Raw genomic sequence first — 13,194 nt, 5'->3', positions numbered from 1 at the left:
GATGTGTGTGGAGACCCTCCGAAGTAGAATGGGATTTTTTTAATCCACATTCTGATCTGGATTATGTGGTATCATAGAAGCAGTCTAAGAGGATGTGATTTGTCTGAGGTCACCCAGTGGGTTCCCATAGCCACATGGGATGTGAACACAGGTCTCCAGTGTTGTAGTCCAATGCTTAAGCCAAGACATCATGCTGTCACCTGCAACTGATGAGATGGTTTTCTGGTAATACAAAATTGGTACCTCAAATCATTCTTGATGAAAAACAAAAGGTCCAGACAGAATTGGACCTTCAAAGATCACTCAAGCTTGGTTTGCGACCTCATCAGACACAGCTTTTTTCAATGGCATATGCCGGTTCAGTGATAGTTTAGCCACGGAGCCTACCGGCTCCCATCCCATGATGTGATACTACTTCTGGTGGGGCTCAGTGGCTAAACTATCAAGTATGGTGTATACCACCACAGCAACAAAACAGGAGGATTCCCATGTTGCACCACAACAATGGGGGGAAACCAGGCAGCCAACACCTCTCCCTATGGAATAGGGTTATTGGTGACTCAGACAATGCATGGGGTGACAGGTTCCCCATGCCTCCTGATGGACACCACCAGATTTGCTTCAATCAGTGGCGATTCAAGTGGCATGTATGATAAGGTCACTAGGTAGACAAAGCCCAATAGTGAGATCAAGATAATTAGAAAAGAAGTTATTTTATAACTGGCCAAACCGTTCAACTATCTAGCAGAGTACTGTCCATGCTGCAAGTGGAGAACATCATTTCTGTCATCCACAGCTGCAATATTTCTGAAGGGTTCTGTTGAGGAAGTCAACAGTTGGCGATATCCCTTTTGTCCCTATCCCTTCTCTTCTTCCCAACTAGTTGATTGTCAAGGAAAGTAGGATTAGGGCCATATGAGTGCAGTCCGAGGGCCACACAAGGAGCAAGGGTTGTCCATCTTTGGTGTATGATGTATGGTGACTATCAGCACTGCGTAAAGGGCAAGTAGGCATCCATAACCTGCTACTGGAACCTTTCAGTTGTGGATATTGAGGGCAGTGCCTCAGATCTTCAGTATTAACTGTGAAACACTGAATTAAGTCCCTTCCCAAATATTGTAAATTCTGACAAACACCTGAGTCTAACTTTCTGGTCAGTGTATGATTAAGTTTGACAGCAGCACAGCATCAAATAGTATCACACATAATCTGACTGGATCTAGATTAATTTTTCCCTGCAATCAAAACACAACTGGATTGCTTTGTCATTGTTGCCAGTATCTCAACCAATATTTACTGTTCCATTCACTTTACCGAAAAAAGTTATCTTAGTGTTGCTGCTCATTTCAGATATGAGAACAATATATATTGGCCAGAAGCATTCAAAAAGTCTCTGAAAAATGCCTGCATGTTTTCTACATACAGATCCACTAAGGTTATATTATATTCATCTCCATTTACAATGTTTTGGAGTCATTTTATTATACTAATCCAGCAGAGGGCATCTGTGCTCTGGCTGAGTAACTTTCCATGGCATTGTTTCATAATAGAATTCTACTTTAAAACCAAACTTTAATTATGTATATTGTCCTCCTGACACTTTTGTATATTGGAGCGCTTTGGCTACTTCCACTGTTACTAAGGCTGCCCTATATCCCAGGAACTGATCCCAGATTATCTGGTTTAAACTGGATTATATGAGTCTCCACTAGAAGATAATCTGGGACCAGATCCTGGGATATAGGAAGAATGTGGAAGAGGCCATAGGTGCATATTGGTTTACAGAATGCTAACAGCTCATATCCAACATTTGCAAAACATAAAACTGCTAATTTCTTGTCTCTTGGCAAAATATTACATAACAATACACATCACATTAGATGACTGTTACTAAAAAAGAAATGTGTCATAATATCATGTATTTGATCACTCACAGATTCAATTTAAAACATTTCTTTTGCAATATCTAGATCCTGCAGTGCAACTCCATGGTTAACCTCTGCTTAAAACTGATCACAGAAACATGCTGGAGGACCTAAAGGGAACACCTTTCTAGTTTTTCCAGTACAATCCAGTAGCAATGCCCCCCCCCCCCTTTTACCAGGTTTCTATATCCCAGCCCCAGTGAATCTGGAGTGATGACTGTATATATTTACAATAACATATAAATAATTCACACACACACACGTGTGTGTGTGTGTGTGTGTGTGTGTGTGTGTGTGAGTTCTGCTTTTCATTCAAGCAGGTTTTTAGCAACTGATTGAAATGTGGGGCTTTTAATAGAGATAGCTGTCTAGATACATAGATTCATGGAAATCACAATATAGATACCGATCCAGCTTTTCGGTTTTTATTCTTTAACTGTATGTAAGCAATAAACTGTAGCAGAATTTACCAGGGGCTCGGCTGTATCCTTGTTTGAGTCCTGCTATAAATCACCCTGGATTCTTGTATTTAGTAGGAAAGTCAGGATATACATTGTTAATTAAATAAATACAATATACCTTTCAAAGTTAAACCTACCCATTTTCTTCACTCAGTTCAAGTACCAGAAAGAACCTACATTCTTCCTCCCATGAGCATTGCACATTTTATTTTAATCCAGTGAGATTAAAACATATAGTGAGCCTTTAGTATCTCATGGGTTTGGGTCCAGGACGCACCATGGCTACCAAAATACATGTATGGATCCCATTTTATATACAATAGTGCAGTAAAATAGTGTTCCTTATATAAAGTGGCAAAAGCAAGATTTGCTTTCTGGACTTTAAAAAAATTCAAGTCATGGTTAGTTGATTCTGTGGATGCAGAATTTGTGGATACAGAAGCAGACAGATATTGAGTTTGTAGTTCCAAACACTGCACCAACGCCAGAAGAGAATGCTTCTAGAACATGGCTATATAGCCCAAAAAACCTACAACAACCCAGTGATTCCAGCCATGAAAGCCTTCAACAATACACTGCACCAATCACTAAGCAATCTCTGACACATGGATGTAAAAACATTGTGTGGTCGCATCCCTGGATCAAAGCCCTTCTTGATCGCCTTGTACTGATGGATAATTTGAGGGAGAGGCTTTTACCTTTCTCAGTAATGCCACCATGTCTTTTGACCATCCTGTTGTGTACTGGACACTCACGGTGCTGAACAACTGGACTAAAGATTCCACTGGGCTGTTGGAGTGGATGTCATAAGGCCTCTGAAGGGTATGGGATGGGGGCAGAAAGAAGAAACAAAAAATCAGGAAAGCTATGCTCACTCTGAAAGCTACTATATATCTTAAAGATAAAGAACCTGGCAGATACCCATCCACGAAGGAGCTCATATGTCATCACTCCAAGTGACCACCAGTCAACTTCAAAGGAGTAACCGGTTCCACCATTCAGAAAAGAATGAAAGATCTCTGGAGCTGGAAAGAAAAAGAAATGAAAGGTATTATCAAATAAAAGCCAGCATGGCGTAGTGGTTTGAGTGTTGGACTATGATTCTGGAGACCAAGGTTTGAAGCCCCACTCGACCATAAAAACCCACTGGGTGGCCCTGAGCAAGTCATACATGTTACAGTAAGTTGTAGCAGGACCGTGTGTGTGTGTGTGTGTGTGTTGAAGAAAAACCTTATGATGGTAATTATTATGTGCAGCTGGTATTGTAGGTCAACCAGCAATCTTGGACCACACCCAATAGGGTATAACTGTATGGGTTTTAAAAATATAGTTCTGGAGAGCTTTTTCTAGAGTCTGTAAAAAGGAGGAAGAGTTGCTCTAGTTAAAAAAGAATAACCTCTGAAACCTTAAAAAACTGCTCCCTGTTAGGACTGCCCCTGCTGGGACTACACATAGGTTCATGCCAGGCATGTAGCCGGAGGGGGGGGGGGGGCTTGAGGGGCTTCAGTCCCCCCCCCCCCCAAATTCTCATGGTGGTTTGCAAAAAGGCCTTACTGGTGCATTATTTAAACTGCTATGTTTATTCATATCATGATCTGATCACTATACTCAATATATCCCATATGCATGGGGGTATTGGGATAACGATACAAAAGGTTTGCTAGGGTAAACCCTCTCAGACTCACCCCCCCCCCCCCGCCGAAACAAACTCAGCCCCCCCCCCCCCCCCCGAATCGAAATCCTGGCTACAGGCCTGGTTCATGCCAATGTAAGGAGCCCCCGTCTCTTCTCCAGCTTCCCTTCTTGCTGAACTGGAAGATGCCTTAGCTATATATTACATTGAACCTGGCTTTGGTGGCACAATGAGTTAAACCCTTGTGCCGGCAGGACTGAAGACCAACAGGTCACAGGTTCGGGGAGAGTGCAAATGAGCTCCCTTTATCAGCTCCAGCTCCTTATGCGACTTGAGAGAAGCCTCCCACAAGGATGCTAACACATCAAAACATCTGGGTATCCCGGATATCCTTGCAGACGGCCAATTCTCTCAAACCAGAAGCTACTTGCAGTTTCTCAAGTCGCTCCTGACGCAACATAAAAAATAAATAAATCCCGCTGTAAGGCAGATTTTAGTTTTCCTATTAAAGGCATTTTCCATATGAAGGTCAAGAGGGGTAGAGTTGGGAACAAAAACAGAGTATTCTCCCCACTAAATAAGAATTCTAAACCCCAATAATTTATTTTCTTCTGTCCTCCAATTTCTAGCACTGTAGAAAGTGAGATACTGAAAATTGTTCTCATTTGGAACTCTTATATTTGCTGGGTTTGCATTCCTTTGGTAACTGTCTCCTTTCTTTGGACGGATGCCTAAACTGTATTTCTGAAAACAGCTGAAGTTTTAAGTTATGGCAATGTTAGAAATGTGCCCTGTGCAGGAAAATTGTCACTGTGGGGGCAAAATTCTTATCTGAGAGTTACAACCCTGCATAAGGTATGCATTTTTGTAAAGGTCTAAATCTTTCTTTCAGGAGAGAGTGGGACTGGAGCAAACCAGTCCTGTGTGCCAAGATCCTGTCCACCTCCATCTAACCATCCTGCTGTGCTATCCTTCCTCAAGTGGGAAAGTGTTTGCCAACAGCTGGAAAGACTTTTGGTGCACTTTGGTCCTGGAGCAGAATCAGCTCACCAGCCCTAGAGAATCTATTCTAGACAAGGAAAAACCACATATGGGCATCTAGTTCCCCCTCTCAAAGATCTCAACTTCCAGTTGTGGATTTTAGCCAAAATGAAAGGCAAATTGCAGCTTATTGAGGCATCCAAGCAGTAGTATCCCTTCCAATATTAACATTAAAAATACCTGTTCTTCAAAACCACTAACTGACTTCAAGCTTCTTTCAGTTTTGTTTTATGATATCTTTTTGGCAGCATCCATGGTTCCTTGGACAGAAAAGTGGTCCAGAAATTTGAGAACACAGAAATTGATGCACCACTCTAACAACCACTATGTCAGACTACACAGAGAAGCCATTTAAATCCACAAGCATGTGGACAATTTCAACAGAAAGGAGGAAATCATGAAAATGAACAAAAATCTGGCTATCAGTATTTTTTAAAAAAAATCTAAAATCAGGCCAATTCAGGGGAATTCCAGACAAGAATCAATCAGGGCCAGCTAACACCTCCTAACAAAGGATTTCCCCAGGCAGGAATCACCCAGGCTTTGAAGCTACAAGGTCATTAAATGCTAATCAAGGTGGCCAATTGCAACATTCACACTTATCTCAAGCAGACAAGAGTTCTTTCTCCCACCCTGGACATTCCACAGATATATAAACCCCACTTGCCTAGTGTCCAACTCACCGCACAACCTCTGAGGATGCCTGCCATAGATGTGGGTGAAATGTCAGGAGAGGATGCTTTGGGAACACAGTAATACAGCCTGGAAAACTCACAGCAACCCAATGATTCTGGCCATGAAAGCCTTAGACAACACATATTCCAGACATTGACCCAAACATACCTTTTATGAATTCATCAATTTCATAGCCTGTAAATTTACAGTATCCATGAAAGATACGTTCCTTAACTTACAGCTGAAATAGAAACCGTGGATAATAGCAATCCCTATTGCAATGAATGGCTTCCACTATAGGATCTCATTGGGGAAATCTAGAACATTCCTTATGAGGACTTATTTTGTCAGATGCAGATAGGTGAAACTGTGAGTTCTAGTCCTGTGGGTATAGGGTTGTACTGCATTAGCAAAACTATATCCATATCTTCCTATTATTGGGAAGAAACCATAAGTGGCAGATCCTCTTGTTCTTTTCATATTCAAATTATACATGCTAAAAATGCACTGCTCCAAATGCATATTTTTGATACGCCCTAGTCAATAGAGATAATGCATCCCAGAATATATCCCTTGAGAGAAAATGCATTAAAAAGTCTGTGCATTAGGAAATGTGCATACTAAAACAAATATCAATGGCAAATGAAAAACAAAAACACTCTCAACCCAGTGTAAAACATGAACAGAAAGAAAATGCAAGTGTTATTAAAAAGACATCACGAAATTAAGACTAAGAGCTTTTTACATCCCTGGTGTATTAATAAAGCTTCATTATATTTTATATTATACAGGCACCTCTTTTAGAGCGGATTACTATGTATTAATATTTGAATTTATTTGAATACTGAATAGTCTTCCAAATTAGAAAGAGGTAAAATAAAGTATAGGGAGTTCTAATGAAATGTAGTGATTTGAGACCAGGGTTTAAAATCCATTTGGAACACAATGAGTGAACTTGGACAAGTCACACACCCTTTCAACATTAGAGAAAGGAACTACCAACTCCAGTTGAACAACTCTTGCTAAAGAAACTCACCAAACTAAAATAAAATGGAAGGAGATCCCATTTAACTTGTACAGTGGGAATGCATCTTGTTTATAATAACAAGATCCTGGAAAGTTCTTGAAGCAGCATTTCTCCTCCTTTTCCATCTCCGGAAGTTGAGAGTGTCAGAGTGATTCCAAAGAACCCAAAAGCTTCAAGATTCTACATGCTGCTTTAAATCTTATGTCTTGGATATATCATTATGTCTACAACTTGGGATGTAGCTATATGCCACTATAAACCGTTTTTGCCAAAATTTATTTTGTATCCATAAGCAGCTTGAGGGTGATCCTGGAGTCATTGCTGATCCTGGAACCCCAGGTCTCGGCGGTGGCCAGGGGAGCCTTTGCACAACTAAAACTTCTGCGCCAGCTGGGCCCGTACCTTGGGAAGTCTGATCTGGGCACAGTGGTCCATGCTCTTGTTACATCTCGAATAGATTATTGCAACACAATCTACATGGGTTTGCACTTGAAGATGGTTCAGAAACTCCAACTAGTCCAACGGTTGGCAGCCAGATTACTCACCGGTGTGACATACAAGGAGCTGACCTGCTATTTCCGAGCACAATTCATAGTTCTGGTCTTGACCTATAAAGCCCTATATGGTTCTGGCCCAGTTTAATTGTCTGAACATATCTCCCTTTATGATCCACTTCAAAGTTTACAATCATCGGGGGGGCTGATCTCGATCCTGCCACCCTCACAAGCACAATTGGCAGGAACAAGAGACAAGGCCTTCTCAGTGGTGGTCCATGTCTACGAAATGCACTCCATAGTGAAATCAGGGTGACTTCATCTACCCTCTCCTTTACAAAAAAAAAAAACAAAAAACCCTCAAATCTTGGCTTTGGGACCAAGCATCTGGGCAGGTTACAGAGAAGCAACTGCAGTGACTTATGAGAACTGTCAATGAATAGACCTTGGACTGGAACTCTAGATTATGATTTGGATTTGTGGACTTAGGCTCGGTTGTGTTTTAATACTTAATGGTCAATATTTTAATGTGTTTTTATAATCTTGTTGGTTTACTTGATGTTAATTGTTTGTACTGTGATTGTTTGTTTTTTGGCATCTAATGATTGCCAGTTGTAAGCTGCTCTGAGTCCCCCTTCGGGGGTTGAGAAGGACAGGATATAAATGTTCGAAAATATGCCCTCTAGCAAGAATGGGAGTATATTCACCACATTTGTATCTTTCCCCTTGCCATTTCAAGCACTGGGATTCCCTTGTGTCCCTGAGGCAGCTGAGGGAGACCCTGGATCAGGCCCACCTTAGTGGTCCATGTAAAAGGCCCCTAAAAAACAGAACAATGGGCTTATACTACAGGAGAAGAGATTCCACTTAAAAGTTAGTTAGAACTTCCTTATGGTAACAACTCATTCCGAGTGTAGTGGAGTCGTCTTCTCTAAAGCTTAAATAAAAACTGGATGGCCATCTGTCAGAGCTGCTCTGGTTATCTATTTCTGCATTGCAACTTCCAACTCTATGATTTGCTGCATAAGAAATATGATCAAATGGCCTATCTGCACAGAAATGTCTTTATTAAAAAAAGGGAAATGTTTACTTACCCATATACGGCTTAGTTCCAGCTAAAGCGGTTGCTCTTTCACCATCTCTTACAATTGTTGCAATATTAAAATCTGTCAGGTGTGCATGACCTTAAAAGAGAAAAAAGGGGACAATGTAAACTCATAAAACATTCACTATTCAAAAAGAAACTACTTGATTAAACACTGATGTGAAGACATTTTAAGACAGCTGTCCCCATCGCCATGCTGGCTGAAAGGACTGGGTTGGGGAAGATTGCATTAAGAATGGCTATGAATGTACAATGTGTCCTCAGAGATAATGTGAAGCAGGTGGCATCAAGTTTTCACTGGATTAACAACAATATGAAGAATGAAACTCTTTGGTGCTTTGTAAGATTAAACATTGCTGACTGCACAGTTATAAGAAAAAGTACAGTTATTCCCACCTGTACTTAGTGTGCCAGCTGCACGCACTTTTCTAGCCAGCAAGCAATGTACAAAGCCACAGCTTCCATTAAAATATATCAAAGAAATTTCTACTATTTGGTTATAGGCACTGGATTTGGTGTTAGTAATAAAATTCACCAAGCTGAACATCCCAACTTTTGTTTTTAAAATCTTAGGGGAGGGTGAATGGGTTGGACAGCTATCAAAACTATTTAGTGAAAATACAGAAGAATGTGATGAACAAATATATAAATATGTGATATGGAATTGAATGAAATTGCATGAAAGGAGTATGACTGAGGGCGTATTGAGGCTAGAAATGCCATCCTAAGACATGAGGTCTGGAAAACTACAAAAAAGAATTCATGAACTGTAATTAAAAGTTGCTGAACTGTTGGCATCAATGACCAAAGACAATGACTCTTTAAGTTAAGGAAGCAAACACAGTGGCTCCTTACTTAAGAAGGAAAACCAACATCAGTTAAGAAGGAATGCAACATGGAACTGATAGAGTCAGCAAGTTTATCCGGAAAACTCCTGTCATTCATTTACAACTTTTTGGAACAATATCAGCAAGTAATATTGCTATATAAGAAACACTTTACTATTCCAAAATTGTGGCAGACCAGAGGAGTCTGGTCCACCTGCAATCTTCTCCAAGGGACGGAGACAGTGTAGTTACAGAATGGCAGATTTGATGGGAACGCAATCTGCCCTACAAGCAGGTCTCTTTTCCAGGAGAAGGAAGAAGAGATGGTAATCTATGCATGATGGAGTAAATGTTTATATGTATGTGACTGCTGAGTGAAATGTAATTACCCTTTGTTTGTGTGCCTAATGTAGTTATACAAAGTCTGTATGTGTCTACCTTCTTTCTCTGTAAAGTGCCTAATACGCTGTTTCAATGTGAACAAAATAAACAAACGTTTTAAATGCTTTTTAAAGTATTTATAACAAGAAGAGATTGCAGAGCTTGGCTAGTGATTTGGAGTGCAGATACTTAATGAACTGCTCACACCAAATATTCATAGTATATTCCGGTCTAAATCCTACTCTTGGTTCCAATTAGAAGAGACACATGGAATCTTCAGAATTTATTTATGTTTTGACTTGCAGTTGTCTATTTTCTAGTTATGTATGACTTGCAGTAATCTTATTGCTGAGTTTTCTTGGCAAGATTTGTTCAGAGGGGATTTTCCTTAATCATTCTCTGAAGTTTCCTCTGAGAGAATATGATTTGTCCAATAGGGATATCATGGGATACCAAGTGAGGAGTCAAACCCTGGTCTCCAGCATGCTAGTCCAACACTCAAAACACTGCACCAAACTAGCTCATGTACTAACATAGTGTACAATACTATTTATTTATTTATTTATTTGTTTGTTTGTTTGTTTGTTTATTTGCAGTATTTCTAGCCCACCTTTCTCAGCCCTAAGGTGACTCAAAGCAGCTTACAGATTGGCAGCGATTTGATGCCACACATTCATAAAAATACAATTAAAACATTCAGCATAACATTATAAAAATCATATAAATACCATTAAAACATATAATCACCAGTGTTGTCCTGTTAAACTCATTTTCCAGTAGCATTGTTTAACCATTCCATGTTCATTCTTCATAATTTCATGTTTAACTATTACTCTGCATTTCCAAAAGCTTGTTCGAAGAGCCAAGTTTTTACTTTTTTAAAGAAAGTCAGGAGGGAAGAGGCCGAGCTAATATCCCTAGGGAGGGAGTGCCACCACCAAGGGGCCACCACTGAGATGGCCTTGTCTCTCGTCCCTGCCAGACGCGCCTGCGAGGAAGGTGGGATCAAGAGCAGGGCCTCCCCTGCAAAACTGGATTCTGAAACTTGAGACAGCAAATGGTCTGTAGGATATAAATTCTTAGATGGTTCATAAGGAGAGATATGTTCAGACAGGTAAGCTGGGCAAGAACCGTTTAGGGCTTTATAGGCTAAAGCCAGCACTTTGAATTGTGCCCAGTAGCAAACTGGCAGCCAGTGGAGTTGGTGAAACAGAGGAGTTGTGTGCTCCCTGAACGCTGCTCCCATTAGTAACCTGGCTGCCTCCCACTGGACCATTTGATGCTTCAGAACAGTCTTCAAAGGCAATCCCATGTAGAGCACATTGTAGTAGTCTATATGGGATGTAACCAGAGCGTGGACTACTGTGACCAAGTCAGACTTCTCAAGGTATGGGTACAGCAGGCACACTATCAATCCCACTAGTTTAAAAAGGTTTAAATAAATAATAACCCTTGTGATATACTATGACTCAATGTTGGCTTCAATAGAATGGCACATTGAATCTCTTTGAAACTGTTATAAGGTGGCACTTGTAAAAACTACTCTTTGGTGGCAATGTTTACTCCTTAACAGAAGTCCCTTTCTTTTCTCTCTTTTCCTTTGCATGACCAATAAAAAGGCAGTCTATTCCCAGATATGAGTAGAGCATCGCCTCCTCCAAAGGAAAGTAAAGAGCCATGTTACAAATAAAACCAGATCTGACTTAAATGTCTTCCTGATCAATATCCCAAGGTGCAAGCTATGACACCTGAAATACAAACTTAGCTTACACAAAAATGCTTAGGATAAAAAGCCTTTCAAGCTATCTGTGGTCAGAAAAGGGCCCTTTCTTACCACCTTTCTTTCTTGGCTTGTGAAAAGCTATTTGATAAACTGTTTAAAGGATTCATGTGGGAACATGCTATTGCCGGAGTCGAACAAGAGCTGAAAGATGCCAGGGGGTTCATGGACAAATCATCCAGCAGCTGATTGTAAACCATTAGAATCACACTTTCTGAGAACCCATTCAAGTATCCGCTATTCAAATGCTCACTCTGGAATGATGAAGTACACCATTCTTTCTGAAGTTTCCCCAAAGGAACATTTCATTACAAAGAAAATACAGTCTGGGAAAGTTACTTGCAAACGATAACAGTTGCAAAGCTGCCACCCCAGCAAACTTGTTTCTGGTAATGTTGCCAAGAGACTTTTTAGCAAGCTAACACTTCTCATAATGTCACTAGTTCCCTTTTTATTACTATGTTATCATCACCTTCATCATCATCACCTTAAAATCCTCCACTACAAGCAGAGCATGTGAGATTGCAGGTCAATTTGCATTTCATGTACAGAGTCTGAGTGATGTACAGAGTCCGATTAATTCATCACTAGATCTCCATCATATTCACAGGGCAGCAGGACAATTTTAGATGGTATAGGGTAGGCTGTGTGGCATATGCAGATAATTTCCAAGATTGAGAATTCACTTAGGAAGAACAGGTAGGAGACTGACACTTCTGTCTTCTAGCACAGTGGTTCAAAAACCCTGGCATTCCAGTTGTTTGGGATTTAAGTTCCCATAAATTCTGAGCACTGACCATACTGGCTAAGGCTTCTGAGAATTGTCCCAAACTCACTGCTCTAGCAGTTAGCTCTTGATTAGCTCTACCCTGTTTTTCCTAATGATAAAGCCAGCCTTGTGTGTACAGCAGAGTATTTGGATACTATTCAAAACAGTCAAGGGTAACCACAGCCTACTGTCAATGCTTTTGCACACAAGCTCTCTGTTATTTGGGGCAGATACCTACTCCCCTGCTTGATCTAGATGTTACCCTGAAATGTCCAGAGCTTATGAACAATGCTGAATCCCATTCCCAAACTAGGTTGAATGCTTTGAGCATTTTAGACTAAAAGTTGGGATGGATTCACCAACCCACTGGAATTGAAGCCCATGGCCATCACTGTTCTGTACTCATGACTGGCACCACCATGTGTATTTTTGATTTTTTTTGTTGCAGTCTGCAAAGTGATAAGTAAGAAGGTCCTGATGTATGTGTCACTACTGTTATTCTTTAAGCCATTAGCTTAGACCAGTGTTTCTCAACCTGGGGGTTGGGACCCCTTCGGGGGGGGGGTCATGAGGGGGTTTCAGAGGGGTTGCCAAAGACCAACAGAAAACATATTTCTGATGGTCTGATGGTCTTAGGAACCCTTTTGGCAGAGAAGGCTGAAAATCTCTTTGCCTTTCCTTCTCTTCCTTTTTGGAAACAGACAGCAAATCCTCTCACCAAAAGCCCCACTCCTGCTGTGACTGTAGGTGAACTATAAACCCAGGAACTTCAACTCCCAAATTTCAAGGTCTGTTTTCCCAAAAGTCCACCCATGTTCACATTTGGGCAGATTGAGTATTTGTGCCAAGTTTGGTCTAGATCCATCATTGTTTGAATCCACAGTGCTCTCTGGATGTAGATGAACTACAACTCCAAAACTCAAGGTCAATGTCCACCAAACCTTTCCGTTGTTTTCTCCTGGTCATGGGAGTTCTGTGTGACAAGTTTAGTTCAATTCCATCATTGTTGGAGTTCAGAATGCTCTTTGATTGTAGATGAACTATAAATCCCAGCAACTACAACTCCCAAATGACAA

At 40.7% G+C, this 13,194-nt stretch overlaps 1 protein-coding gene across 1 annotated transcript in view; it reads right to left on the bottom strand.

Moving 5' to 3' along the window:
* The window catches only part of STK32C (serine/threonine kinase 32C), a 278,955-nt gene that overhangs the window by 14,807 nt on the left and 250,954 nt on the right, over positions 1 to 13,194 (bottom strand). Inside the window, exons 6-8 of the mRNA XM_060768666.2 lie at positions 8,351 to 8,440; positions 3,308 to 3,411; positions 3,085 to 3,201 (exon numbers count right to left, since the gene is read on the bottom strand). Coding sequence (XP_060624649.2) covers positions 3,085 to 3,201; positions 3,308 to 3,411; positions 8,351 to 8,440 — 311 coding nt within the window. The remainder of the gene's footprint in view (positions 1 to 3,084; positions 3,202 to 3,307; positions 3,412 to 8,350; positions 8,441 to 13,194) is intronic.

Source organism: Anolis sagrei, chromosome 3 (genome assembly GCF_037176765.1).
Source record: "Anolis sagrei isolate rAnoSag1 chromosome 3, rAnoSag1.mat, whole genome shotgun sequence".
In the NCBI taxonomy this organism is placed as follows: Eukaryota; Metazoa; Chordata; class Lepidosauria; order Squamata; family Dactyloidae; genus Anolis; species Anolis sagrei.
Note: the sequence above shows the minus strand (reverse complement) of the source record. Positions and strands in the feature narration are given on the sequence as shown.